This window comes from Quercus robur, chromosome 12 (genome assembly GCF_932294415.1).
Source record: "Quercus robur chromosome 12, dhQueRobu3.1, whole genome shotgun sequence".
Lineage (NCBI taxonomy): Eukaryota > Viridiplantae > Streptophyta > Magnoliopsida > Fagales > Fagaceae > Quercus > Quercus robur.
This window is the reverse complement of record NC_065545.1, coordinates 5032923-5060673: the sequence shown is the minus strand read 5'-3', so window position 1 is coordinate 5060673 and position 27751 is coordinate 5032923. Positions and strand designations below refer to the sequence as shown.

General features: G+C 32.7%; 2 protein-coding genes and 1 long non-coding RNA gene across 5 annotated transcripts in view; 1 reads left to right on the top strand and 2 right to left on the bottom strand.

The window, feature by feature from the left end:
* Window positions 1-15125, bottom strand: part of LOC126709576 (MDIS1-interacting receptor like kinase 2-like) — a 46702-nt gene extending 31577 nt beyond the window's left edge. The window contains exons 1-2 of one of the 2 annotated variants that reach the window (XM_050409870.1): window positions 11966-15125; window positions 11202-11840 (exon numbers count right to left, since the gene is read on the bottom strand). In XM_050409870.1, the coding sequence (XP_050265827.1) occupies window positions 11503-11840; window positions 11966-14711 (3084 nt within the window). In that variant the 5' untranslated portion in view covers window positions 14712-15125 and the 3' untranslated portion in view covers window positions 11202-11502. Of the gene's footprint in view, window positions 1-11201; window positions 11841-11965 lie in introns of those variants that run through there. The other variant, XM_050409871.1, reaches the window with a different exon arrangement.
* Window positions 383-2855, bottom strand: LOC126709578 (uncharacterized). The gene is made up of 3 exons (XR_007649427.1): window positions 2300-2855; window positions 1503-1588; window positions 383-720 (listed from the first exon to the last, which is right to left on the bottom strand). It is a non-coding gene; the product is annotated as an uncharacterized LOC126709578 (long non-coding RNA).
* Window positions 15126-19943: 4818 nt separating the features above from the next.
* On the top strand, window positions 19944-27751 carry LOC126709428 (kinesin-like protein KIN-7N). 2 transcript variants are annotated; one of them, XM_050409670.1, is made up of 18 exons: window positions 19946-20234; window positions 20380-20469; window positions 21013-21131; window positions 21227-21340; window positions 21417-21498; window positions 21597-21664; window positions 21743-21820; window positions 21956-22098; window positions 22174-22276; window positions 22397-22477; window positions 23345-23413; window positions 23485-23544; window positions 23669-23821; window positions 24254-24544; window positions 25031-25117; window positions 25516-25674; window positions 25905-26174; window positions 27190-27751. In XM_050409670.1, the coding sequence occupies exons 1-18, from the start codon at window positions 20090-20092 to the stop codon at window positions 27625-27627; spliced, it is 2550 nt and encodes an 849-aa protein (XP_050265627.1). In that variant the 5' UTR covers window positions 19946-20089; the 3' UTR covers window positions 27628-27751. The 2 variants fall into 2 exon arrangements, with proteins under 2 accessions (XP_050265629.1, XP_050265627.1); XM_050409672.1 differs by lacking the exon at window positions 25031-25117 and having other exon boundaries at window positions 19944-20234.

The following is a 27751-nucleotide window of genomic DNA, read 5'->3' as shown; positions in this document are numbered from 1 at the left end:
CATTTTTTCCTTGGCTTGATGATAATGGGGCAATCATTCTCACTTGTGAACTCAACTATTGTAAGACTTGAATAAAAAATGAGCAGCTTGTAGCATTGTACAATTCTCCCCTGAAGAAAAAAAAAAAAAAAAAAAAAAAAAAAAAAAAAGGGGGTATAGCACCTGCCATTCACTATATCATCAAAATAAAAAAATATTCTCGCACATCATCAAAATAAAAAAAAATAAAAAATATTCTCGCACGAAAATATTGTCATTCACTATATCATCCCCTTAACTGGAACTCTTCATGAGTGCTATCATTCATCCCAATATAGCACTGAACAATATAGCACCTGCAACAATCTTGCATTGCAATTCCACCACCAATTTGAAACTAATATAAAAGAATAAAATGTACTATTGCATTAAAAACTTTCAACATCTGCATATAATTAGTCTACTCAAACATACACAAAATCTATCATGTTTGAGTAACTTCATTAGTTACAAAAGTTTTCCAAAATGACAACAATAATTAGTGTTTGGCTATGCAATCACTTGTCCAAATTTTCAGTTATGCTATCTAAAAAATTGGCAAGTCAAAAATACTATCTAAGATGTTCCTGCACTGTGCAATAATGTTGAAAATGCTGTCCAAAAATGTTGTCCATTAGCTGTGCAGTATAATGTCCAAAATACTATCCAAAAGAGCTTTTCGTCCAGAATTTTTGCAGTGCCCTACAAAAAAGAGAGAACAATATTAGGGGGAAAGAAATTAGAACCCAATATTATTTGCACCACCAAGTTCTTTTGATAAAAAGTAAGACTTTAATGCTTTTATACTTGAGCTAACCATTATGCTAATTATATTCCCATGAGCAGGTAGCACCTTCCTTCTCGGTCTCAAGTTACATCTTTCTTCCGGAGTTGCAAATTCATAATTGTGTGTCATTAAAGTGTGAAACACTCCAAATATCATTTTTTTACATCAAACCAGATCCTAACACAACAACCCATTCTTACATCTAAATTATGATACTTTAGAACCTTGTTTGAACACACAAATTCTCGTTGCCTAATAACACCATTATACTCTCGTTTAACCGCTTTTCGAATGCTAAATCCCCTTTTTAAAGCATACAATTTAAAAGAGTTATATGCTTCTTCTTCAGACCTCACTTGCATTCCAATTTTAAATTCATCACATTCACCCAAAGTTACATTTTCAAAATTTTCCCTTTTATCATTGTCCCCAATTGCAACAAAAGCATTTTTTGAAAAATCCATGACTAGTCGAACCTAATTATGAAAAAAAAAAATATTGAATGAGCAACATAACATTAACCACCATAAAGTCATAAAAAAAAAAAAAAAAAATGCTGCCAGCCACCTGCTGTTCCTCAGCCATAAACAAACACACACTCAAGAGCTTTACACCAATTATCAAAACATCATAATTTTTCATAATAACTCAACCAAAGACTTAAACTAAGAAAAGGACAAAAAGATAGATTGAATACCTTAGAGGACACTCTTAGGAAGAAGCTATTTATCAAAATCAATTCCTTCAGCAAAAACAACAAAAAAAAAAACATCACATCCATCCCTGCACCATGAAAAAAAATATTATTACAAAGAATGAAATAAATTGTGAAAATTCCAACTATGAAAAAGCAAATAATGCAAGTCACTGCACCAGTTGGGTGAGCTTATTACTCAAGTCAGACTAGGTATCTTTCCTGGAAAGTAGTGACTGAATTAATTGGTCTAACAGTATGCATGCAAGATGCATACCAAAATCTTGTTGATAACAATTTCTAATATAAGAATTATGAATTCTTGTAGGATAGATTTGTATTGTTAGTGAAATGTGACTGTATGTGTGGATAGATAGATAGTGAAATGTACATATAAAATTGGTATGTATAGACACTGATCACAAATGGTTTTTATTAATCCAGAAACTACTTAAACTTAGCTAATCCGGAATTGCTAGTCTCCCAGACTTTGGCTATTCCGATTCCTATGCATCATCTAATCACCATTCTTTGGGTTTTTTTTTTTTTTTTTTTTTTTTTTTTTTTTTTTTTTTTGTAAATGCTTCAACTCCAAATACTACTAGTAATTGTGCTACAATATATAAATGCATCATCTAATCAATATTCTCACTGAAGCATTTTATCAAACAGTAGAAGTTTCCTTTCTAGATATGAATGTATATGTCAATTTATAAAACATAAATAAAAAACAAAACAAAACAAGACACATGTAAACATAAAATTTCAGAAAATAAATTCAAAAAGAGAGAGAATAAAACCTTCCTACAACGTTTGGTGTTAGAAGTGGTGAGAATACTTCCGGTGTTAGTGGTTGGAAACACCGAGAAAGAGACAGTTTTAGGCGTTTTCCGACGAGACAAAAGTCGGTCTCGTCGGAACTGGTGATGATCGGCAGTGTATCTCTATCTCCAGCGGCGATGCTAGGCAGCAGCTGTCAAGGTTTGGAGTTGAGAGAGAAAAGACGGAGCCTTGGAGGTGCTGGTGTGCTGTGGTGGTGTAGAGAGAAACGGAGGGAGAAAGAGATGAATATTTTGATTTTGCAAAAAGGGGAAAAGCAAGAGAGGGCGAGTGTTTGAAAATTTTTCCGGCGGTGATGCTAAGCAGTGGCTGTGGAGCTTTGGACTTGAGAGAAAGAAAAAGAGCAGATGGTGGTTCGGTGAGAGAGAGAGCAGAGAAGGAGAAAGAGAGTTTTGATTTTGCTAGGGAAAAATGGTGTTTAGGCGGGGGTTAGAAATTTTTCAGGGGCATATTTGTCTTTTCAGATGTATAGGGTAAGGTGTGCTGACATGTTATTTTTAGACGGGTATTAATTTCTTATTGGGCTTAGAAACACCAACTACTTGCTGATGTGAAGTTTCTGAAACATGGTATACTTTCTCCATTGGGAGATAGTTGGGAATGGTATTTTTATATACATTGCCAGGAAGTTTCTCTCTAACTGTCCCTTCGTATCTCTTTCCTATCTTTTCCATTTTTTTAATTTTTCTTTTCTATTCTTTTCCCTACAATAAGATCATTCACTATCTTCCTTCTCATCTTCTTCTGTCAAACGCTATAAAAGTTGAAAAAAAAAGGGAAAGGCTGGATTTGGTGGAGATTGGACCTATAAAATTGAAAAATGGAAAACGTTAACTGAGAAAGAGATGCATTAGATCGTGAAATTGAGGTTCTATTTTTTGGCCTTCCTATTTTTTTCCTTATGTATTTTATGTGTCTTTTCTTTGTGCAATTGTATTCCATTCTCTCCCTCTCTTTAAATCAGGATTTATTGGGTTGAGACTTGAAATTATATATGAACAATAAAAAAAATACATAAAGTTACAAAAATATGGTACTTGTATCCAGTGAAATAATATGGTTTGTTAGTGCAGTGCGGTTAGAGAAAAAAAAAACTATTTTTGAATCCTCAGATTTTTTGCAGTCTAGTTAAGTGATAGAGGCTTCTCAAAATAAAAATTAAAAAAAAAAAAAAAAAAAGGTTATAAAAGTGTGAGAGGAGTAGCTAGGTTTTGTGGCCGGACAGTTTCAGTTGGATGAAACTTTATATTTTTAAATCAGTTAAATTTTTTTTTTAAACTTTAAGATTAAGGAAAAAAAAAAGAGAAAGACTCTTGTCAGGACTCTCTCACTATTTAGTTTAAAAAATTAAATTTTTTTTATAAATTAAAATGATGATGTGGAAAATTGTGGGAGTTTCAAAAGTTTCGGTTTTATATATATATAGACTAGTCGTTAGGGAAAACTATTGATAATAAAATCTAATGAAATATATAAATAGGAAATTTAGTTAATAATATGCATATTATAGACATTTTGCAAGATAACATTTTTATAAAAAATGAATAGTCATAATAATTAAAATAAAATACAATGGGAAGAAATATTTAATTTTTATGCTTTTCCATAGTTTAGAAGTGTTGTATTATTGGATTGCTAGGAAAGGTTTTTATAAACTGTTAATACCAAACATATGTGATTCTGTTGTCAATACTCACTGCAAGTGCATAGTTACTAAACCTACAAAGTAATTCACAACTCTTAAATTAATGAAGCAAAACTACCAAAAGTAATACACACACACACACACACACACACACACACACACTTAGAACTACAACTGTTTGAACACATACATATATTGTACAACCAAATCTTAATTTTCTCATCAACAAACTTTCAAAACATAAATTGCAAAGATACAGAAAAAGACCATGGCATGAGGAGGACACACCAAGCTTCAAATTTGAGTAGTAATGCTAGTTGTGGTAAGAATAACATAGACAATTTTTTTTTTTTTGATGAACAATAATATAGACAATTCAAGACATGGAACAATATCAAAATTATAACACTTTATTCCATTATCTTTTATGTTGAATCCAAACAAACAATTATATGTAAGATTGAATGATAATTTTAATCAACAAAAGCCACAGCTTTAGTTAAGAAAGCAAACAATTACTCAAAAGAAAATCAATTTTGAACATAAAAAAAGAAGAAGTTTAAGAAAGAAAATCTCAAGTACATATGAAAGCAGAAATTGCCGTATAAAATAAAAAAAAAGAAAGAATGTTGCCTTACAAGTTAAGTTTAGGGTTTTGAGTTGGTAGTTGTTAGGGTTTTGAGGTGGGAAGAGATGAGTCCTAATGCAAATCTCTCTCTTTTTTCTTCATCCTATCGGCAATGCTTTTTTTTTTTTTTTTTTTTTAATTTTTTACGTCTCTCTATTTTGTTTTTTAACCCTAACATGAGTCTATTATGGCAACGCAATAGGAAGTATGAATAAATGCTGAATGAAAATAGCAAAGAAAACTATTGGCAGCTTAACATTCAAATGGAAACAAAAAATAAAAGGTAATATTGGTTCATATGTTGATAAAAGAAGGAGAGAGAGAGAGAGAGAGAGAGAGAGAGAGAGAGAGAGAGAGAGAGAGAGAGAGAGAGAGAGAGAGAGAGAGAGAGAGAGAGAGAGAGAGGTGTAGAGATATGCTTAATTGGAACGTTAAGAATCATTATGGTAAGAGGAAAATGAAAGAAGAGGAAAGAAAGTATAGATATTATGGCAATAGGAAAATGAAAAAAGAGGAAAGAGAGCATAGATTTTTAGGTTTATGGGTTTATGGAAGGGGAAAAAAAACATAAATTGTTTTAAATCCAAATTTCATAATATATATATATAATAAGATTTGTGTTTTACGAGTGATGGAAGGGGAAAAACCAAAAAAAAAAAAGAAAAAAAAAAAAGGAAAGAGTGGTTTTGTTTTTTCTTAGGAAAAGCAGATTTTGTTAGGGGTGATTTAGTTATGGTAAAACATGATTTTTGGGTTACTTCCAAAAAAAAAAAATTGATGGAGTATTTAAGTTTATAGTGGATATTAATTATAATGGTGGAACTTATAATGCATATTGTTGACAAATGCTAAAAAGATCAACATGTATCCTTAATTGTTTGCCATATGGTGTTATTTGTCACATCATACCTAATAATTGGAAAAAGTTACAATAGATAGAGGAGGTGAGAAGGTTGTAATCTATTGGCAACTATTAGAATTTCATATAATAGTGGCATTTGAAGAGTTTGGGTTAATGATGAGACATATGATAGAATTGGAGATAGAGTAACACTTGAATTTAAGGAGATGCTTAATAAATGTCAACCAGTAAATCTAAAAATAAAAAATAAAATAAGAAAATAAATGATGACATAGCGCTAATATGGCTTAACTAGAGCGTAGTAACAATAAATGCTACGCTTTAGTTTTTAGATAGATAGATATATATATATATATATACTAGTCTCTGAGCACGCGCTCACGCGCGTGTTTAGAGGCTCTTCTATTTTTTTTCAAAAATTAATAATTTAAATTCATTATAATTTAGAATTATTACATTTTTCAATCACAAAAAAACCTAAGAGTGTGATGAGCAAATTGCTTCATCCAAAACGTAGAATACTCATTACACCCCTAGGTATTTCTGTAATTGAAAAATGTAGTAATTTCAAATTATAATTGATGCAAATTATTAACTTTTACAAAAATAAAAAATAAAAAATAAAATAGAAGAGCAATTTGAAAACTATTAGGATTGTAGGCAACGTTTTAGTGGGAGTTAAAGATGTATCTACTTATAAAAAAAAAGTGTATATATCTATTTAGTGTTTTTTTTTTAATTTTTTTTTATAGTTTTTTTGGATAAACATGGGGTTTTTTTTTTTTTTTTTTTTTTTTAAAGGAAAAAAAAAGCAGCAACATCGGTTGTTTAAATTTTTTATTTCTTATAAAAAAACTTATTTTTCTATTTAAAAAAAACAATAAATATATAATTACTTTGAAGAAATGGGTTAGTGAAAGAGTGTTTCTATTTTGTAGGCAATGTTTTAGTGTAAGTTAGACATGTATTTTACCAGACTATCATTTAGTTTAGTCTTAAACCTAGGGGTTTAGGGGTATTTTGGAACCAAAAAAAAAATCCGGTCCAAACAGGAGAAACTCCTTAAATAGTAGTATAAACTAGTCATTTATCCGTGTGATGCATGGGAAAAATATTGAGTACAATATATAATTTAATCTTGGTTTATTTTACTAAAACACCGAAATTGAATTTGTAAAATAAAACCATATAGCTAAAACATTAGTTAACAACTATACGTTTCAAAAATTTATTAAACTATATATATTATCATTATTATTATTATCAACTTAACAGTATTTAAATATATGATACCAACATGCATGCTTCAAGATAATGTCCAACGTTGAAAACAACTTCGAAAAAAAATTCAACTAAACAATTTGATGAATAAATATATTACAATCTATGATATAAGCCAAGAAATGGCACATGAAATAAACTTTGAAACCAATATTAACAAAACCCATATCAAAGGAAACCATTGTTATCATTTAAGAATACGATGCATTAAAGTCATGAAAAGCACAGGATTTTTTATAAAAAAGAAGCATCTTTACAGATTTTGCATAAGATGACACATAGTCACACACAAACTATTAAAGAAAGAATCAAAGATCATACACAACACATACATATGCTATGAAAGTAAAAATACCAAAAAAAAAAAAAAAAAAAGAAGAAGAAGAAGAAGATAAACACGCACAATTAAAGAAAAAATATGGGGAAAAAAAAAACTAGGAATAGAACCATAAGATAAAGATCATTGAAATCTTCTAGAGATTTTCAAATAATGGAAAAAATGAACACAAAAGTTAAGATGTTAAAACTTTCAAAAGGCCAAAAAAAAATTAAAAATTCAAGAAGATTCAAAACTTCAAAATTATTGAAATATATATTAATATATATATATATATATATATGAAATAGAAAAATACAATAAAAAGAAGGATTACCCTTAAAAGAATAATCCATGATTATAGCTTTTCTGCTATTGAAATATGACTCAATAACTTGAATAAAAAAACAAAAACAAAAAGCTCACTATAAAGAGAGTGAGTATGAAAAATGAACTAAAGTTTTAGGTTTTTTGTCTAAAGAAATATAAAGTGAAATTTATTTGAAACAGTGTAAAATTCATAACTACCCATTGGAACGATGAAACTGAACAATAATGGTGGTAAAAATAGTACTGAAACAGTTTGCTTAAGCGGCCAAACGAATAGGTACATTTTTCTGTGATGGTGTCCATCTGTAACAAAACATGGAACACATAGTGAACAAATCATCATATGTTGTTCAAAACAATTACCAAAGGCAATAAGCTAATGCAGATACCAACAAAAAAGGACATCTTAAAAAAGAGTATGTTTTTTAAAGATAAATAGAGCCTAGACAACAACAAAGGCACTTCTTCAACGTGATTAACTTTAAACGGGACATGAAAGAAGTGTAAAGAGCCCAATTATGTAAACAATCATAAAAATCTCAAAAACATAAACACATAAATCCATTATTACTAATGTCGAGATTCCAAAAGCGACTCTATTTTTAAAGCCTTTATATTGTAAATTAGAGATAAAAAGAAGGAAACACATACCTTAGAGGCTTGACGTTGATATCCTTATGTCATTCAACTACCTCTTAATCAAACCTTAGGGCAATCTCAACCTTCATCGTAGACAACATTAGATTAATCAAACCTAAATAACCAAATCTAAATCTTATTTTAACAATTAAGTTTTGTCTATTTTAATTATCTTTACCAATTGCGGTTCGGTTACGACAATATGAGGGTGGTGGGATGCGGCCACAGATTTCTCTCTTTCTTTCTCTCCCTATGTGATTTTCTTCTCGATGAGATATAAGCTCCATTTGGATAGCGGTTGGCGTCTGGCGTCTAGCGTTTCACCTCTTTTTTTTTTTACTAGCGCCTCTTGCACTGTTCATGGGACATGAAAAGTGAATTAAGGCAAGCTACAGTGCTTTCAACAGTGAACAGTAACCTAAAAATTATTTTTTTATTATTTTCAGTAATAAATTTTCAGTTTTCAGCAAAATAAGCGGTATCCAAACACACAGAAAGTGAGTACATACAGAAAGTTTCGCTTTAGAGGATTTGGAGAAATTGTTTAATAGTTACCCACTGGAAATAAAAGTCAAAGAGAAGGAGAGAGAAGAGTATAGAGATGAGAAAAGAAGCATTTATTTGAGCCCTGTTTGGTAATGGTGTTTTGAATAACGAAAACTGTTGTTTAAACACCACAACATGTATTTCCACACACTTTTTCACTTACATGTATTTTTACAAAACTTAAATAACGTTACTAGAAATCTCTTACCAAATGGACCCTTGATCTTTTGTAATTGCTACCCAAGAGAAAATGTTGTGTATTTAATTTACTACAGACAACACCAACGGTGGTAAAGTTTTCACTAAAATGGTTTACTTAAGTGGTCAAATGAAAAGATACCATGTTTCGGATTTTCTAAAATGTAGACGTGTCAGTGATTTATGTAACCACGTGGTGCATTGAGACACGGTCAACAAAAAGTCAAATGTTTTGAATATTAGTTATTATATAGATATAGATAAGTTAACCAAACACACTAAAATGCTTCATTTTAATTTTAGTATACACTTTATTCTGGTATGAGAAATGGCAATACTTGAATCTTAGACAAGAAAATACTTGCAATTTAAACAAATATATAAACACACACACACACACTATATATATATATATATATATATATCTATAACTTGAAGCAAAGAAACATCCTTTAGAATTTAATTAAGATCCTTTTTTTTTTTCAAGGAATGGATTATGTGGGAGGGATAAGATCCGAGTATGGAATAGGGCCCGAGGGATGGAAGGGCCCTATTCCACACTTAAATTCTAACCCAACTCATGGATGAGAATCCGAGAAGGAAGGACTCGGAGGCCAACTTCCTGAGGAGCCCAATGAGCAAGCCTACCTCAGGAAGCATTGAGCGAGCCATTTGCACCAAAGGACAGGATACCAAGGAAGACGGTAGAGACATCCAGGTAAAGTAGTCATCACTTTCGCATTCAATGCATTATACCAACTCAGTTAGTTGCATTAATAAAGGAATAACCTCTGAATAGTAATCTCACAGCTCACAACACATTCTACCACCTCCAGCATAGCCTTGATGGGACAAACATCTAAACTGAGGCCTTTAGCTGTACAGGTGGAGGGCTTAGATGCAATTTGATGGACTATATAAGGAAAGAGAACCCCTTCAAATGGGGAGACAAAAGATTGAGAAGAGAACATAAAAATTTTGTAGAACCATCCTGTATTAGAGGCTTGAAACTTTTTATGAACATTTGCTCATCGACCAGATCCAAGGTAGTGTTATTTCCAAATTTGGTTCCTTTTTTATGATTCATTCAGATTTTTCTCCATTAACCTAGCAACTAGACCATAAAAGTGCATTAAAATTGACCTTGGAAGCCCATATTCTAACAAATTAATTGCATTGGACCTTTTTAACCTAACTCCACTATTCTAAGTGGGCTTAGCCTTTTTTGGGGTCAGCCTTTTTTGGGCTCGTACAAATTACATGTTGAATATGTAGCCACATCAAATCATCGAAGTGTCATTCTGGAAACAAAGAAAGCAAAAGAAGATTTGATTATCCAATCATAAAAAGAGCAGAAGTCTTTACCCGACCAATATGGGCCACAAAACCCCAATATCTTAAGGGAGGTATCACTCATAATATTTATACCTACAATCCTGTTTAATTATTTTTACTAACTTTTCCATCATTCAATTTTATTTAATTAAAACAAAAACTCTATAATCCTACAAAAATATCTAGATCGTCAATATTAATTTGAAAGATTATGAATCACACATGCTCACATAAATACAAAAGAATACCCTTTAATCGATTCAATGTCTCTAGCCACAGATGGATCGTAAACAAATCAATATGAATCACATATACTCAAATAAATACTAAATTATACTCTTTAATTGATGTAATGCCTCTTGCAAGAAATAAGGTTGTAAACGAGTTGGGAGTTATCAAGTATTGAATGTTCGAGATTGGCTTGACATCAAAAGTAAAACAGTCAAGCATGACTCTAGTTCAAACCATGCCTACAAACAATGTTTGAGCATAAGCTTGTCAGAAATTCCAAAAACTTGAAATTGACTTGATTCTTTAGTCAAGCAGAGCTTGAGCTTGAGCTTGAGCTCCAATATTATTAAGCTCATATTAACCATATTGTTAAGTCCATTTGGTTTGGATAAGTGTTCTTAACTCCCAATTATTAATAGGCTTGGTAAAATATGGGTTTAGTAAAATATGGGTTTATATTGCTCAAAGTTCATATCAAGCTTATTACTAAGCCCATAAATTAGCCCAGGCTTGGTTTGTTGTCTATCAAACCCTATTGTTTACAATCCTGTTCATGAAGAAATTTATTTTTGCTTGGCCTTGACTCATTTATTAAACAAGCCTAAAACTAAGGATCAAGCTTGATTTATTTATAAACAAATAAACATAAACAGACATTTTATGGAGCCAAGCCCAAACTATATATATGAATGGTTTGGTTCATTTACAGTTCTAGCTACAAATTACAATCACCTTAAGACAAATATTTGAAAGGTTATGGACTAATTTAAAACAAAAGATAAAAGGTTGAAGAACAAATGTGTAATCAACACAAAATTAAATTATCACCTAAGCAAGTCAGTGTTTGTGTATTGCTAATGTACATTGATTTTTGTGGAGAAATGTGGGTTCATTGTTGAGTACGCCTTACAAATTTGCACATTATACCAGTTTCATGAAATGCCATATAACCTCAAGTTTCAACTTTCAAGTAACATCAATCACATCAATTTTGGATGGTGTATGTTTCTTTTTTCTTCTTGGGTCACTCTCCACATCAAAAGCAAATGGAGAGGATTGTGTCTGTACATGGAGAATCATTATGAAATATCTTGGGTATTTGATGATGTCAGCAAGTACATTTGTTTGTAGCAGACATAGTAGCATTATGATTTAGACCCTGACTAGTTCTCCAGATGTGACTGCTGTAGGAATCTGCACAATTGTGGATGATAACAGCCTAGAAATCCTGAGCATGGTTGGCCTAGATTGTGGATTAGCATGTAAGCAAGCAGTTGCAATAGTTACAATATTTATCAGTTCATCTCGAACTTGACCTGTGGGAGGTTGAAGGCGTTGGTCCAATACATCCTTCAGCAATATGTTAGTTGATGGGGACAATGTAGAATAGATGAAATCACCAGGATGATTTCCTTTGATCACTTCAAGTGCTAAAACTCCAAAACTATAGACATCACATTTCTCAGTCACCTGCATTGTGTAAGTAAGCTCTGCCAAAATTTGGGAGAGGTAAGAGTTAAGGAAAAATTAAAATCATATCAAAAAGAGTTGTCATCATATATTGATGCCTTTTTTGCCTAATGTAAAATTGACAAAAGTGTAAAATAATTTTTACCTGGTGCTACATATCCATATGTGCCTGCAAAGCTTGTCCAATTTGATGAGTCTTGCTTCAGAAGTTTAGCAGTGCCAAAATCAGAGACATGAGCTTCATAATCAGAATCCAGCAAAATATTCTTGCTTGATATGTCTCTATGAACAATTGGCGGTGAGCAATCATGGTGCATATATGCCAAGGCATGTGAAACCCCTTTAACAATATTCACCCTTCTACTCCAATCCAATTCTTTAGCTTCTTCTTCTTTGCTTAGGATCGCGGCCAAGCTGCCCTTCTCAAGGTACTCATACATCAACAACGAGTGTTGTGTGCTTGAATAAAAACCATATAGTTTCACAATGTTTCGGTGTCGTATTTCTGTTAATGCCACTATCTCATTATGAAACTCCTTTTGATCTGTCAAATCACCATCACATGATGAAGCGTGGATTTTCTTTACAGCTATAATATCACCCGAAGGCAATTGTGCTTTATAAACGCTTCCATATCCACCACTCCCTATGCAATACTTGGCATCAAAATTCTCAGTGGCTGCTAGAATTTCTTCATACATTTCTTTCCCATCAAAGGTTGATATGGGATACAAGATTTCATTTTGTATATTTCGTGTCTTTCTCCCTTTTCTTATAAAACTTGTCAGTCCCATAAATGCAACTAGTAGTACAAATACTCCCAAAAGGGGAAATATGATCGTGAACATGAGATCATGAATTCTATGTTTTTTGTTTGTGGTGACCAGTTGACAAGGTTGTAGTCCTTTCACCTCTCGACACAATCCCTTGTTCCCCTCCAATGCTTCAATTGGAGCATCTTGAAATGCTTTGATGTTGGGAGTCTGACCCCGGAATTGATTGTATGCTATGTTAACATCCAACAACCCGTACAGTTTCTCAAAAGCTGTTAGAGTACCAGAGAAATTGTTATGGGATATATTCATGGTCTGCAAGCTTTGCAAGTTCATAAACTCCGTTGGTATCTCTCCTGTGAGATGGTTATGACTCAAATCTAGCACGAACAACTGAACTAACTTTCCCATCTGAATTGGAACTCCTTGGCTGAACTTATTGTAGCTCAAATTCATATAAAATAGGCCTGAGAAGCTACCTACACTTCCTGGAATGGACTTGCTCAATTTGTTATTGGACAAGTCAACATAATCAAGGTTAGTCAAGGATCCAACCTCTGAAGGTATACCACCTGAAAGTTGATTGTTGCTCAATATAAGCTCCACCAAAGAAATCAACCTTCCCAATTCCTTAGGAATCTCCCCAACTAAATGATTTGAAGAAAGATCAAGAACACTTAGTTTAGTTATGTTTCCTATCTCAGGTGGTATGGTACCACTAATATTATTTCCCCCAAGTTCTAGATCTGTTAGTATTGAGCTCCTTCCCCAGTTAGGTGAAAGTTCACCATAAAGTTTATTGTTGGCAATGTTTATGTAATACAAGTTTGGATAGATGCCAAAAACTTCAGATATATTTCCAGTCAATTGATTTCCATCTAGACGAACTCTATTTAAAGTTGTGCAGTTTCTCATGCTTTTGGGAATTGGACCTGTTAGACTATTACTGTTTGCAGTAAAGTTTTGAAGCAATCCATTTTGGCAAATATTTTGAGGCAAATAACCTGTCAATTTGTTTCGGGCCACTCGAAACACAGTCAACTTCACGAGATTTTCCACCTCTTGAGGAATGGAACCAGAGATTAGGTTGTTACCAACATGCAAAATTTCTAATTGGCTCAAATTTCCAACTGAACTTGGAAAAGAACCATTGAGTTTATTTACACTCAATTGAAGAACGACAAGAGACTTCAAGTGTCCAATCTCTTGTGGAATGGCACCCGAAAGGCTATTCTGGGAGAGATCAATATAGGTAAGATTTCCTAGTTCACATAATGACGTTGGGATAGAACCAACAAGATTGTTTTTTTGAAGGCTCAGACACTTCAATGATTTCAAATTTCCTATTTCCGTAGGGAGGGGACCGGCTAAACTATTGTTATTTATGTAAAGTTCAACCAGGTTAGTGAGATTTTCAAATTCTAAAGGAATGGAACCAGATAGTGAATTTTGATCAAGACATAAGTAACCAAGATTGCTTAAATTACCCAAAGAAGGAGGAATGGGACCATCTAGATAATTGCTTTGCAAATCAAGCACATTAAGTGACCTTAGCTGACCTATTTCTTGAGGAATTGAGCCATCTAACTTATTCATACCCAAACACAAGACCTTAAGGTTTGTTAGTAGGCCAATTTCTGGTGGGATTTTCCCAGAGAACTGATTCATGGACAGGTTCAAATAGATGAGATTGGAGAGGTTACTAATCTGTGGTGGAATGGTACCAAAGAGTGAGTTCTTACTAAGATCCACATATTCAAGATTAATGAACGAGGAAACTGAAAACTCATGCAGTGAACCCTTCAAGCTTGAATGAGTAAGATTTATTTTGGTGACACTTCCAACAGGGTTGCAAGAAATACCAAACCAAGTACATGGGCTAGTGCTTGAATTAAGATTGGTAGAAGAATTGGTGGCGTTATTAGGAAGCAAAGTCCATGATGATAGCTGAGACTGGTCTTCATTTTGGAGGCTGGCTTTCCATGTGACAAGAGCTTCAGCTTCTTCATTGGACTTAGATGCAGAAGCAACAATTGATGATGAAACAAACAAAACAATCAAAACAAAGGAAATGTGAGAGAATACCTTCTCAAAGGTTGATGATGATCCTATTCCCATAGTTTTTTGTTGGTGTAATTACTTTAATGGATAATGATGATAGAGAGCTTCATTTGAGGTAGATAGTATTTCTCATTCTTCCTTTCATATTCAAAAAAGGATAAAGATTCTAGCTCGAGAAACTTCAGTGTCCATTTCCATCTTCTTGATATTTATAAATTAAAGTAATTGATTGAGGGGATGGCTTTGAGATTACATTGTGGTCGGTTTGTTTTCGTCACTTGTTAGGCCATCACTCTAGTAAGGCGATGACTTTTGTCATCTTGTATTGTTTTGACTCGTTGTTCAAAGAATTGACATTTTAAGGTAGGAACGTGGGAACCTAACAGGCGTAGCCGAGGAAAACTCCATCTGGAAGTGATCAAGAGTGTTCAAGAGAGAATTTTCACTCTAGGTGTTCATCCTTCAAACTTGCCTTTGTTGCACGTTTGGATAGCAGGATTTGAGTTTGTTGATTTGGATTGAAGCGATTAAAATCCAAATTCCTCGTTTGGATAGTTTTAAAAGAAAGATTTGGATTTAGGATCTGTTTGGATAAAACTTATTTTGCTGAAACAAAAAACTGAAAATTGAAAATATTGTAGCAAAATAATTTTTAAATGTGTGAATAGTACCGTAAGACCCATTTTTAATGAAAAAATTGCTGAAAAGTGTAATTTGTGAGTCCGTGAACAGTACACGTATACACTGTTCACTGTGGAAAGTCAACATTTGCGGTTACTGTTCAATGAACAGTACATGAACAGTAACCGCACTACTCTAAAATGCGTGAAAAAAAAAAGAACGAAAATGCAGCTTCAAATCGCAAACGCAGCTTCAGTGGAATCCAAACAGTCACTTAGTCAAATTGATTTTAAATCTTTTAAAACCCTAAATTTAAAATGATATCTAAAATCAATGGATTTAAAATTAAGGCATTTAAAATCTAAATTCAAATTTTCAAACGAAACCTTGAATTAGGTGTCATACTATATATTTCAATTTGAAAAACATACTTCCAAATTTGACAATGTGGCGTTGGAGATTTTACCAACTTTACTCAATGCAGTGCAAGTATTCTTTTATTTTTCTCCTTTTTTTATTTTTTTATTTAAAAAAAAAAAACAATATGTTCACATCACATAGAAGCCTACAAATTTATTTTTTTTTTATTTATAATTTTTTAGAGAGAGTTTGAACTTATGACGTCCATTATTAATGATAGCTCTTTTATTATTAGACCAAGACAACAATCGATTTTTAATATAGGCGGGGATTAAATCTCAAATCTTTTATTGAACCATTAGAGACCCAAACGTTTTCGGGATGCCCCTAATAACCAACGAATGACAAGTGCTTTTCCTTGTGCGGGCTCATTGGAACCCACAGATGAATCAAAATTAGACAGCATACAAATTAGAACAAAGAAAATTAGACAGCATACTGTATTCAAGTCAAAGTATTCAGCCTGGTTCAGTTTAGGTAGACATCATTACACATGAATCCAAATGAGAAATTTCTTCGTTCTCAGCTTCTCCATTATTCAGTTGTTGACACACAAGAATCAAATCGAGAAATTTTATTCATTATCTTCTTCTCCGTGATTTTTTTTTTTTTTGGAATTGTTTCATAGAGTTGTCACTTGTCATATAATCTATATATATATATATATATATATAAAACCGAAGCCTTTGCTGGCACCACATTTTTCCACGTCAGCACAATATTTAAAAAATAAAAAATAAAAATAAAAACATTATAACACCTCAAAACCCTAGCAACCTTACCCCTCTCTCAAGTTAAGAAATATAAAGCCACAGTTTCTGCAAATTCTCTCTCTCCAAACATAAATATCAAATTCAACCCCTTTAATTTCTCTTTATATTTTTTAGGCTTCTATAAAGTTATAGTGAGTTATGCTGATTTTGTTTTTTGTGTGTGTGTATAGATAGTCATAATACTCCGGTATTCCAAGAAAAGTTCGTGTTTTCGTTAATTGAAGGCCTTAGAGAGATAAGTGTTGCAGTTTGGAACAGTAATACAAAAGACGATTTCATTGGCAGCAGAAAGTAATTACTTTGTCTCATATTTTTGTTTTTAAATTGATTTTGTGTGCTTTTTAGACCCTTTTGGATCAATTTTGTTAATTGGGTGTTTTTTTTTTTTTTTTTGATAGGGTCCAACAGGGGAAGGTTCTTTCAAAGGGTTACGACGACCGCACTTGGCATCTGTATACTAATAGTGGGGGGGTAAGTGCTATAAATTACTAACCATTTTAAGTGTATAATCTGTTTCTAAAATTATCTATAATATTTTGTCCTCCGAAAATTTTATCTCTTTAATTTTAGTATATTGTGTTTCTTAAACTATAGATAGATTTTCTTTGTTTCTTATTTTCAATAATAAATCATTTTATTGCAATACCGGTAATTGTTTGAGAAATTCAATATGTTCATATCTCTATAGAATAGAGAATAGTAGAAGCCAATTTTATTACAACTACTTAAATTGAGTTGACTTAATTCCGTACAATTACAAAGTATAGCATGAAAGATAATGGAATTAATTGTTGTAATTTTTATTTTCTTTCCATGTTTTGAATTTCCATGTTTTTATTGTTGATGAGAAATTAAGGCTCAGTTGCACAATATGTGTAAATTCTTCAAAAGGCTACTTTAAATAGTAAGTCAATGTGTCTCTTACATTTGGGTATTAGTTAGAATTATTTTCAAATGATTGTACCAATAAAAGTGAATGTGTATAAATTTTGTTTAACTATCTCGTGCATCGCACGGGTTAGCGACTAGTAGTATTTTAATTTGGAAGCGATTAATGTTTCACATCAAATTCTCTACCACTCAATTATTCTTTTATTTTCTATTAATTCTTTCTACACTCTGTCTCTTTCTGCTAAACCTGTACTTTCTTTAAAAACGTGATGCTCACATAGAGTTGCAATATATTTTAATTTGGAAAACGATTACTGGAAATTGAATATCAAGAATGTTTCACATCAAATTCTCTACCACTCAGTTATTCTTTTATTTTTTACTCTTTCTACTCTTTTCCCGTTAAACATGTAATATATATATATATATATATTTTTTTTTTTTTTTAAACGTGATGCTCACATACGCGTCACTTGTTAGAACTTTTAATATTGCGCCCGAGATTTCCCTAGGAAGAAAAAAAAAAATGAAACTGAGAAAATTTCATGCAAAGCGTATAATATGGACACTTCAACTACCAATTTAAGTCGATGAGTAAACTAGTGGGTAACCTATACAATACACAAGAAAGTTCAACATAGTTAAATTTTTTTTTTTTTTTTTGTCTAAATATGATTATTACTATTTTTTAAAAGATACAAACACACACAAAAGAAAATATTTAATATTAAGCATAAGTAGAAAATTTAACCTACTAGTACACAAAATAAAACCAAGAAATAGATGTTGAACCAATTGATTTAGGGACTAAGGTGTATCTAATTTCCACATACATACATATATATATATATATATATTTATTTATGAGTTGAGACTGATTTTTTTTGTTTTCAACATAGAATGTCATATTCTCTTTTTCTTGATCCCGATTATTTATGAGTCGAGACCGGTTATTGAGATTTTTAAGATGTGATTGATCACCTCTGTGTAATTGATTTAAAATAGAGAGATGCTACGTCTACAACATTTTTACAACAAATTATGGGTGGTTAGTTGTTATTGGTTCAAATTTAAAACTAACACTAAGATTACTTTTTTGCCCCAACAAAAACAACCAGTAACAATTTGCCACTTAGGATTTGTTGTAAAAATGTTGTAGAAATGTTGTAGACATAGCATTTCTCTTTAAAATAAGGCCAAAGATCTGAGAGTTATAAGATCCTTTAACTTAGCTAGGTCAAGTTGTATCTTGAACCCAAAACATAGATCTAAGAGTTCGGTTATATGTGGAGAAAGCATCCTATGACGTCTGTCAAATGACAATACTGAAATTTGCTTATCCCTTCTAATGTTATGCAATGCAAATTAAATAAAACACTTAACTCTATTTTAGGGGGCACATGTCCCATAATATTGTACATGCATCAAGATTGTTGCATGAGGGATAATATCAATGGTTTTGATTTGATGAAATTAGGCAAATACATAAAGCAAATTTTGATTTTGAAAAAACGGGTTGGCAAAAAGTTAACGTGAGATGTATTCAAAATCATAGTGTAACTTAATGCAACCACACTTAATTGGGGGGGGGGGGGGGGAGGGTTGGGAGTTGAGGTTTCAAACTCCATATTGCCTTTTCAATTTTTTATTTTATTTTATTTTTAAATGTCACTCCCTTGAAATTGTCAAATCATGAATGGTTGGTTGGTTGTTGTGGTTTAGGACACACAATTTTTGAAGTAAAAAAAAATAGCCTGCCCATTGTTTCACAACCTAACCTGATCGGATAGGGCAATCCAATCCTGGCTTAAAAACTATTTTATTTTTAGACTAAATTACAAACTACACCCTTAAAGTTTAGTGGTGTTTGAATTTTACATCTTGAAATTTCAGAATTTGGAGTTTACCCCCTTTAAGTTTTATTTTGTTTACATCAGTAACCTCTTCATCCATATTTTCTGTTAAGTGCCACATAAGCTAGCTACACATGTTTAGTTTATCCAATAAAATAATGCCATATCATTTTTAATTATTTTTTTTTAGGCTACAAAAACCATTTTATTTTTAACTTAGCATGTGTTTAGGAAGCAATAAAAAATTAAAATTATTTCACTATTCAACTTATTTTTACTACTATTCATGAGTTTCACTGCACTTTTTGATACTATTTATAGGCCCCACTGTATTATTTCAACTAAATTTTATCTTTATCTACAGTACTTTCAGAATAATTTTTTTAGTTTTAACAAAATAAGTGGTATCCAAACAGACCCTTATAAGCCTCATATATTTAAAAGCCATTTAGTAACTAATAAGCCTCATATATTTTTTTTTTTTCCATTTATACAAATTTATACTGGCCCAATATAAAAGTTCATAACTACCTTCTAGTTGGGTGTCATACATGTTGCGCTTTTCAAGTAGACCATAAATATTGGGCATTTGGGATAACTAGTTTTAAGCACCTAACCGGATTTTTTAGGCAAGGCCCATGACCCACCCATCCGTTTGATTTAAATCAGACTCAAATGTCAATAAACCTTTGCCTGAAGGGCATTTCCGTAAACGACGCATAAAATTCAAATCGAAAACGCATAAAGAAAAAACAGCCCGCCTCTGAGTGTGCAAAAAATTGAGCATCTCACCAAACCCAGAAAAATCAGATCAGAGAATTTCAAAATTAGAAAAACACAGTGAGAGTGAGTGTGAGAGAAAGAGAGTTGGTGAGACATGGAGAAGATCTGCGTTGCAGTTCGAGTGAGACCTTCGGTATCCTCAGAATCCTTCAATGGAGCCTACTGGAATGTCGAAGACAATCGCATTTCTCTTCACAGGCTTCACGGCACCCCTATCTCTGGCCTCTCTTACACTTTTGGTACTCACTCACACACACACCTTTCTCTCTCTCTAACATATATACATTTTCCTTTTAGTTTTTCTTCGTCTCTTTGAGATCTTCTTGTATGTTTGTTTGTTTCACACTGATTTTGATTTTGATTTTTTTTTTTTTTTTTATGCAGATCATGTATTTGACGAAAGTTCCACAAACGCTAGGGTTTACGAGCTTCTTACGAAGGATATCATTCACGCAGCAGTTGATGGATTTAACGGTAAATTCCCTTTTCTTTTTCTTGATTACCTTCTTTGAGTTTAGCTCCATTTTGGTTCTAATTTATAAGTGAATGGATTAATTGTTGTTGAATAACTGAATAACTTTCAGCTTTCGGATATGTTATAAATTTTGTTTACCAAGTCGAAAATGTATTAGCTATTAAATTTGAAGATTGAGTTTGGCAAAGTTTTGTCAAATTACGAAATCACATTTTGATGGTGTAATAGTTATATTTTTAGGATTTGTTAGAAATTAGCATGAGCGAGAATTTAAAAAAAAAAAAAAAAAAATTTGAATGCAGCTCATTGGAGTATATTTATGCAGGGAGATTTTTATTTTGGGTGTACTTCATGAAAGTAATTAGTGTGTTACATAGGATTTGTCATTCAGTTTGAGGTCTCTAAACTAACTCGGGTTTTTTTTTCATGTTATATTGCTATATGATGTGTGTTTTGGGCTGTAATGCACAACAAGTAGAATGTATCGATTCCTCATTTCATTTGGATAATAGCTTTGAATCTGATCAATGGAATATCTATAGGAACTGCTTTTGCATATGGACAAACCAGCAGTGGCAAGACTTTCACCATGAATGGCTCAGAAACGGATGCGGGGATTATTAACAGGGCAGTTAAGGATGTATTTGCAAAAATTCAGATGGTAAGAAGTTGGAACCTTTGTGGATGTTATAGCTTTTGGTAATGAGAATGGCCTTTTTAATTCTTGCTTTTTTTTGCGGGGGGTAATGTTTTCAGATATCTGATCGCGAGTTTCTGATTCGAGTTTCCTACATGGAAATTTATAATGAAGAAATCAATGACCTTTTCTCTGTAGAGAATCAGAAATTGCAAATACATGAGAGTTTGGAGGTTGGTTGGCTATGGACACTTTTGACAGTTTTCAATAGTTTCTTTCGATAGAATAACTAATTTTCTTGGCTTTTAGCGTGGGATATTCGTCTCTGGTCTGAGGGAGGAAATTGTTAACAATGCTGAACAAGTGTTAAAGCTCATTGAATTGGGAGAAGGTATGCCAGTGACACAAATCCTTGGCCATAGGCTTCTTAAATGTTCTTTTAGTTGGAATATTGTTTCTTATATATCTCTTGAAAATCGTTTCTTACAGTTAATAGGCACTTTGGTGAGACAAATATGAATGTTCGTAGTAGTAGATCCCACACAATATTCAGAATGGTATGTCCTTGACCTGTTGGTTCATCAGCTCCAGTTTTAACTCATTGGATTTCATGCAACTTTATCTTATGTGTGCAGGTGATTGAAAGCAAAGGGAAGGATACCAATTCTTCAGGGGATTCTTCAAGTGTTGATGCTATCCGTGTTTCAGTCTTGGTTTGTACTCTGCTATTCCTTTTAAAAAATTGCATGTGATCATTATTTTGTATTTTAGATGACATGATGTCTTTTTTTTCCCTCCCCTTTAAAATTTTATTACTTTGTTTCACAAAAAAAAAAAAAAAAAAAAAGAATTTGGTAGATTTAGCTGGGTCTGAAAGGATTGCTAAAACTGGAGCTGACGGAGTACGTCTTAAGGAAGGAAAGCACATTAATAAGAGTTTAATGGTTCTGGGTAACGTGATCAACAAACTAAGTGAGGGTGCAAAACAGAGGTATTTGCTTCTTTCACTAAATCGTTTTGATTTGATAAAACAAGAATGTCATGGTAAAACAATTTTCCAATGCAGGGGTCATATTCCTTATCGTGATAGTAAGCTAACACGAATACTTCAACCTGCTCTTGGTGGCAATGCCAAAACTTCAATTATATGCACCATAGCACCTGAGGAGGTATTTTATTATCTATTTCCAAAAAAATTCATCTTATGTTCAATTTCTATATCATTATGGCATCTTATGTTAAGTTTAGCATTTTCAGTTCTTAATATATTATGGTACCAATACATTTAGGTACACATTGAAGAAACAAAGGGAACTCTTCAATTTGCTAGCAGAGCCAAGCGCATCACTAATTGTGCTCAAGTGAATGAAGTATGCTCTTTGTTTTGTACATTTACTATTTTGTCACATGCATTAAACTATGATCTCGCTAGTATATGCTTTCTTTTTATGTTCATTTCAATAGTAGACTTTGGTTTGTGTTATGGTAATACAAACAACACTGATAAAGACTTTGATCACTTCCCCATATTTTCTAGCAATAGGTAAATGGAATATTATTTCAGTTTCTTTGTTGTTGTTGTTGTTTTTTTTTTTTTTTCCTCTTAACCTGGTCATGTTATTTATTTCTTTTAGCATTAACTATTCAGTTTTTCATATTTGGTTAATCTTTGAGCCTTTGTCACGGTTGAATGTTGTTATGGTATGGGCTAAAAAGCTATAGTGTTATTGCTGCCCTATCCAGTAAACAATATTGGATCTGATTGTTGGATTGACAACAATAATAAATCAAAGTGATATAAAATCCCAATATATTATGAGTGAAGTTTTGAGTTTATGATTACATGTATCAAATTTCATACAATTCAGTTATAGTGAAATTTTGTGGGGTGTGCACTAACTCTGTAGGGATTAAAGCCTCTTGTACCTTTTTGCCAATCAAGTTAAATAACTAAAGATTATATTATTGATATGCGCAAACAAACAGATGTGATATGTGATTCATTCATCAAGTAGCTAGATTATATAGATTTATGAATTTTAATTTTTCTGTACAACCTAGTCAACCACTGAACCACTTGACATACTTGCACTTAGCAGATGTTGTGTACCCAATATATGATGTTTTTCTCTGCAGCCATTAATACTTATTTGGGTATCATTGAGCTTACTTCTTGATCCTTCCCATTAAATTTGATGATGCAACTAAGGCTAATAATGGTATATACATCTTCATAGATTTTGACAGATGCAGCCTTATTGAAGCGGCAAAAACTAGAGATTGAGGATCTTCGTAAGAAGCTTCAGGTGATGATCAACTTATGTTTATTTTACAGTGATGAGGTTAGACACAAACTAAATAGTTAAGTCTTGTTCAGGGATCTCATGCTGAGGTGCTGGAGCAAGAGATCTTAAAATTGCGGAATGATATGCTCAAGGTAGGGTGTTATTTATTTATTTTTTTTTTGGGGAGATTTGGACCTTTATATCGAGCATCAAACATAAACCATATACCTTTGATTGGATGCATTTTTTTTTTATTGCCTGTTTTCCATTTTTCAGTATGAACTAGAGCGGGAGAAGCTTGCGACAGAATTGGAAGAGGAGAGGAAATCACATAAGGAACGTGATCAATGCATTCGTGAGCAACAGATGAAAATTGACAATCTAAGTAATCTTGTTTCTTTTTCAGACCTTGACAGAAACTCTAATCAGGTATTGCTTAGTAGTCTTATCAAAAATGTTTCTTTCATGTAAATGCTATCTAACATCACTCTTGTTCCTATTCTGATTGTTTTTAGATTCTCTAGGCAGAATACTACCTTTCTTTCACTTCAGAAAGCATCTTGTATACATTAATTAAAACTCATCCAAGCCTTTGACCACTTGATTTTGTTAATAAGAATTGTTTTCTGCCATTCTGCTTCGTCTACTAGTTCTGTAGCTTCTTTGAATTGCATAGATGCCTGACTGCAAGCCATTGAACACACCCAGCACTACTATAGCTATTTTATGATCTTACTGAAGATTCCTCTTCATAAAAATAGTGATATGCACACTCAATTTTAATGTTATTAGTGCCTGCTTTTGTTTTTTTAACATTTCTAATGGGTTATTGACGATCTGATTATTTGTATGTACTGGCAGGGACAGGGCTCTGCAAGACAAAGCCTTAAGGAAGAATGCAGTGAAAGTAGTGTACATCAAGGAGATGCTTTTAGCACCCCTTGTTTCAAGGCAGATCCCAAAGCCTTTGTTGTCAAGCGATCAAATTACTCAACACTGCCTGATTATAGCCCTCTTCCTGATACATTTAGCAATGTGGCTGATGAAGACACATGGCAGAAAATGAACAAAGGTTACATGGCGGACCTTGATTCACTTCAAATGACTCCTGCAAGAAAAGTTCAATCATTTCCTTCCAATGACATAACTCCTGTGAGTTTATATTGCTTTGATTTTTTTTTTCCTGAACTTGATGAACTCATGTTATTTCTAAGTGGTATATTGATATTATGTTCCAGGTAGCAAAAACAAAAATTTTATATTTCAATTTGTTTATATTTATACTAAGAAGCCAAAGTTAATGATCATTGATTTTTTCCCTCTTTAGTTGGCTTGTTTACTTCTAGATACTTCATATTCAAATGGTCTCAATGGTGAAGTGAACAATGGTAAATTAGAAGCTGGTTGTCTTACATTTTTCTTTTCAGACATTATAAACAAACATTCCTATTTTGTCATGGTGGTTGAAGTTGGCTGGATGAAATAGAAACATATTTTAAACATATAATAAACTTAGATCAATTATTCTGTCATATCTGACTGAGGTGGTAATGTACTTTTCATTTTGTATGATTTGTTAATTCTATTAGAGCCTAATGTTTTATGGTTGTTTTGTTTGGATTATTTACGTTCTCTTAGGCTTGTTCAAATGATAATTTTAAAAAAGAGGTTCAACAACTCAAGAGACAATTAGAGATTGCCACTGAAGACAAAAATGAACTGGAGGTTAGTATATATTATAACTTTAACTTGTTCTTCTTGGTTACTACAAAACCGTCAAATGCAGTTTTTTTTTTTTTTGGCTTAGAAAATGCATGTATATTGTAAATTGCTGATGCTGCTTGTCAAATTATTATCTTTTGCTTGCTTCATCTAACAGCCAATAGTAAGCCTTCTAAGCTCTAGTCCACACTTTATAAAATTTTCAATGAAGTCTATAATTTCCAAACTCGTTCATCTGTATAGTTTCTTCCTGTCTTTGTTAGTTATTTACTTTTCAATTAGTAAATTTCTGCTATATGTAAAAACTATAAGTGCACACTCTAGCTTTGACCTTGTTTCTGTTATTGATGCCATTCATTTTCTTGATGATTTATACTTCTCCTCCATGCACATGTTTACAGAGAAAGCATGCGGAACAGATTATGCTGAACCATCAACTAATGGATGAAATATCCAAACTTCAACAAGAAGCAAAACTTATCCAAGAAATCCCTCAAAGGCTAAGTGAATCTGTGGGAAATTGCAAAGATGTCTATGAGGATATTTTGTCAATAGTACAGGTCAAATCTATTCCTATGTTTCAATTTGGGGGGATGGGGTTGATGGAGGGATAGGAGGGGGTCACTGGATTATGTACTCGTAAAAAAAAGGTGGTTGGAGTATACATATTCTGACCACTCTTCCCCTCTCCCTCCATTCTAAATACACTAGTCATATTTGGATCTTTTGACCTTTATATGATGATAACCAATCAAATAACAACTATTTTTTTCTTTTGTGATCTCAACAGAGTTTTGTATCTGATGGGGAATCTTCAACTGCAAAATTGCTATCAAGCACAAGTGAAATTGGTAAAAGCCTTTTTACAACTTTGGAAACTCATTTCTCAATGGCAATGGATGACCGAAGTTCTTCCACTGGGAACAATTTTCTAATTCAAGAACAATGCAAAGTGCTTTATGAGAAGTTGAACAGTACAATTACATCGTTGGTATCATCAGAAACACCATCCTCTGAGAATGAAGAAGCGAGGGCTCAACTATGTAGCTGTGGAAATAAGGTAGCTGCCAGGTCACAATTATCAAGTTATTGTTTATTAATTATGATTTTATTCTCCACAGTTCTGTTAGGATACTTTTTTTCGTTTTTCAAGATTTTGATACTTTAATCATCTATACTATATATTTCGACTGAATTTTTTACCTCAATTGGCCAGTTTTTTTCTTGTATAGTATGAGACTATGAACCAATAAATAACTTTTAAGTTTTAAATGTTCTTCACATTTTTGCGCATTTCTAGGACAAAATTGTGGGAAGTATGAGCTTATCTTGGTTCTCCTTTATGATGATAATGTCTGTATCTGAAAACTCAAATCTCTTCTTTCTCCCCCCCCCTCTTTTATGATTCTGTATGACTTTACATTTACTTCTTATGGTCCTTACTAGAAACAACACAAAGCATGGTTCTAGGAAATAGTTGTGCACATTTGAATGTAAGAATGATCTCCCTGGTCTTTTTCTGGTGTCAGGACATGCTTGATAGACAGTTACAAACCGTAGGAAGTATCCCGTTTGGAGTTAGATTCTGTAGTATGTACAAGTTACATATATGTTTTTGGCTCGTTCTGATGATCAAAGAAGATTATTGAATTAGTATGAAGCGTTTGAATAGAGTAGCTTCCCTACATAAAAATTTGAAAGTGAATAAATTGTTGTTGAAGTAGCTTTTAGGAATGCTTAAGTTATCCACCCTCCTAAACTTAATTTGTGAGGGTGGGTATGGTTGGTAAGTGTTAAGGATCATCATCAGAAGGTGATGTATTACCACATTATAGAAGAAGAGCAATTTTGTTAAAGCAAATGCTAGAAGATTAATCTCTAGTAAGAGAACAGTGTCAGGAGCATCAACACCCTGCATAAAATGCTTTACAACCCCAGATGCCTGACATTTGGGTATAAACCCATGAATCTTCTCCCATAGAACATATGAAACAGAACTAAATTATGGCTAAAGTTATAGAAAGTGTTGTAGGTTGCTTTCCATCTTTGTTAAAGGTTTAGTTTCTCTGTTTAAGGGCTGCACTCAGGGAGGAGAAACTGCTTGTTGGAAGGAAGAACTGAGCAATGAGCTGAACACCATCAAGGAAAGATATTATGGCTTGGAGAAAGAGTTAGATCACAATAACCAACTCCTGGTGGTTTCTAAAGAAAGATATGATAGCTTGGAAAGAGAGTTTCGGCTGTTGAAAGAAGATAGAGATCTTTTGCACCAAATGGTCTCTGACTCATCTCAAAAACTTTCCCTGGTTACTGACCAAAAGGAAAATGTTTTGAAGGATTTGAACACCGAAGTACGGAGAAGGAAAAATCTTGAAGAAGAGATCAAACAGTTTAGTGTTGCTTTTGCCTCTCGTCAAAGATCACTTGCGTCTTTCCATAGTGATATTAATTCTAATTGTGAAAAACTGAGAACTCAATGTTTAGTTTCTTTACCCAAATCTCGTGGGTGTTGAAGGTCATAAGTGCTAGTTTAATGTTATGGCAGGCTTACAATTTGAAGCCTGATTGTTTCCTTTGTATTTGAGACGAACATTATGACCCTTGTTATGTATTTAAATGGATCGTGCTTTAAGCTTA

What these genes read in the sequence shown, in the direction of transcription:
- LOC126709428 (XM_050409670.1), top strand. Translation starts at nt 20,090, where the DNA reads ATGGAGAAGATCTGCGTTGCAGTTCGAGTGAGACCTTCGGTATCCTCA. An exon ending in TGGCCTCTCTTACACTTTTG is followed by an intron (nt 20,235 to 20,379) that starts GTACTCACTCAC and finishes TTTTTTATGCAG; the next exon opens with ATCATGTATTTGACGAAAGT. An exon ending in AAGACAAAAATGAACTGGAG is followed by an intron (nt 25,118 to 25,515) that starts GTTAGTATATAT and finishes ACATGTTTACAG; the next exon opens with AGAAAGCATGCGGAACAGAT.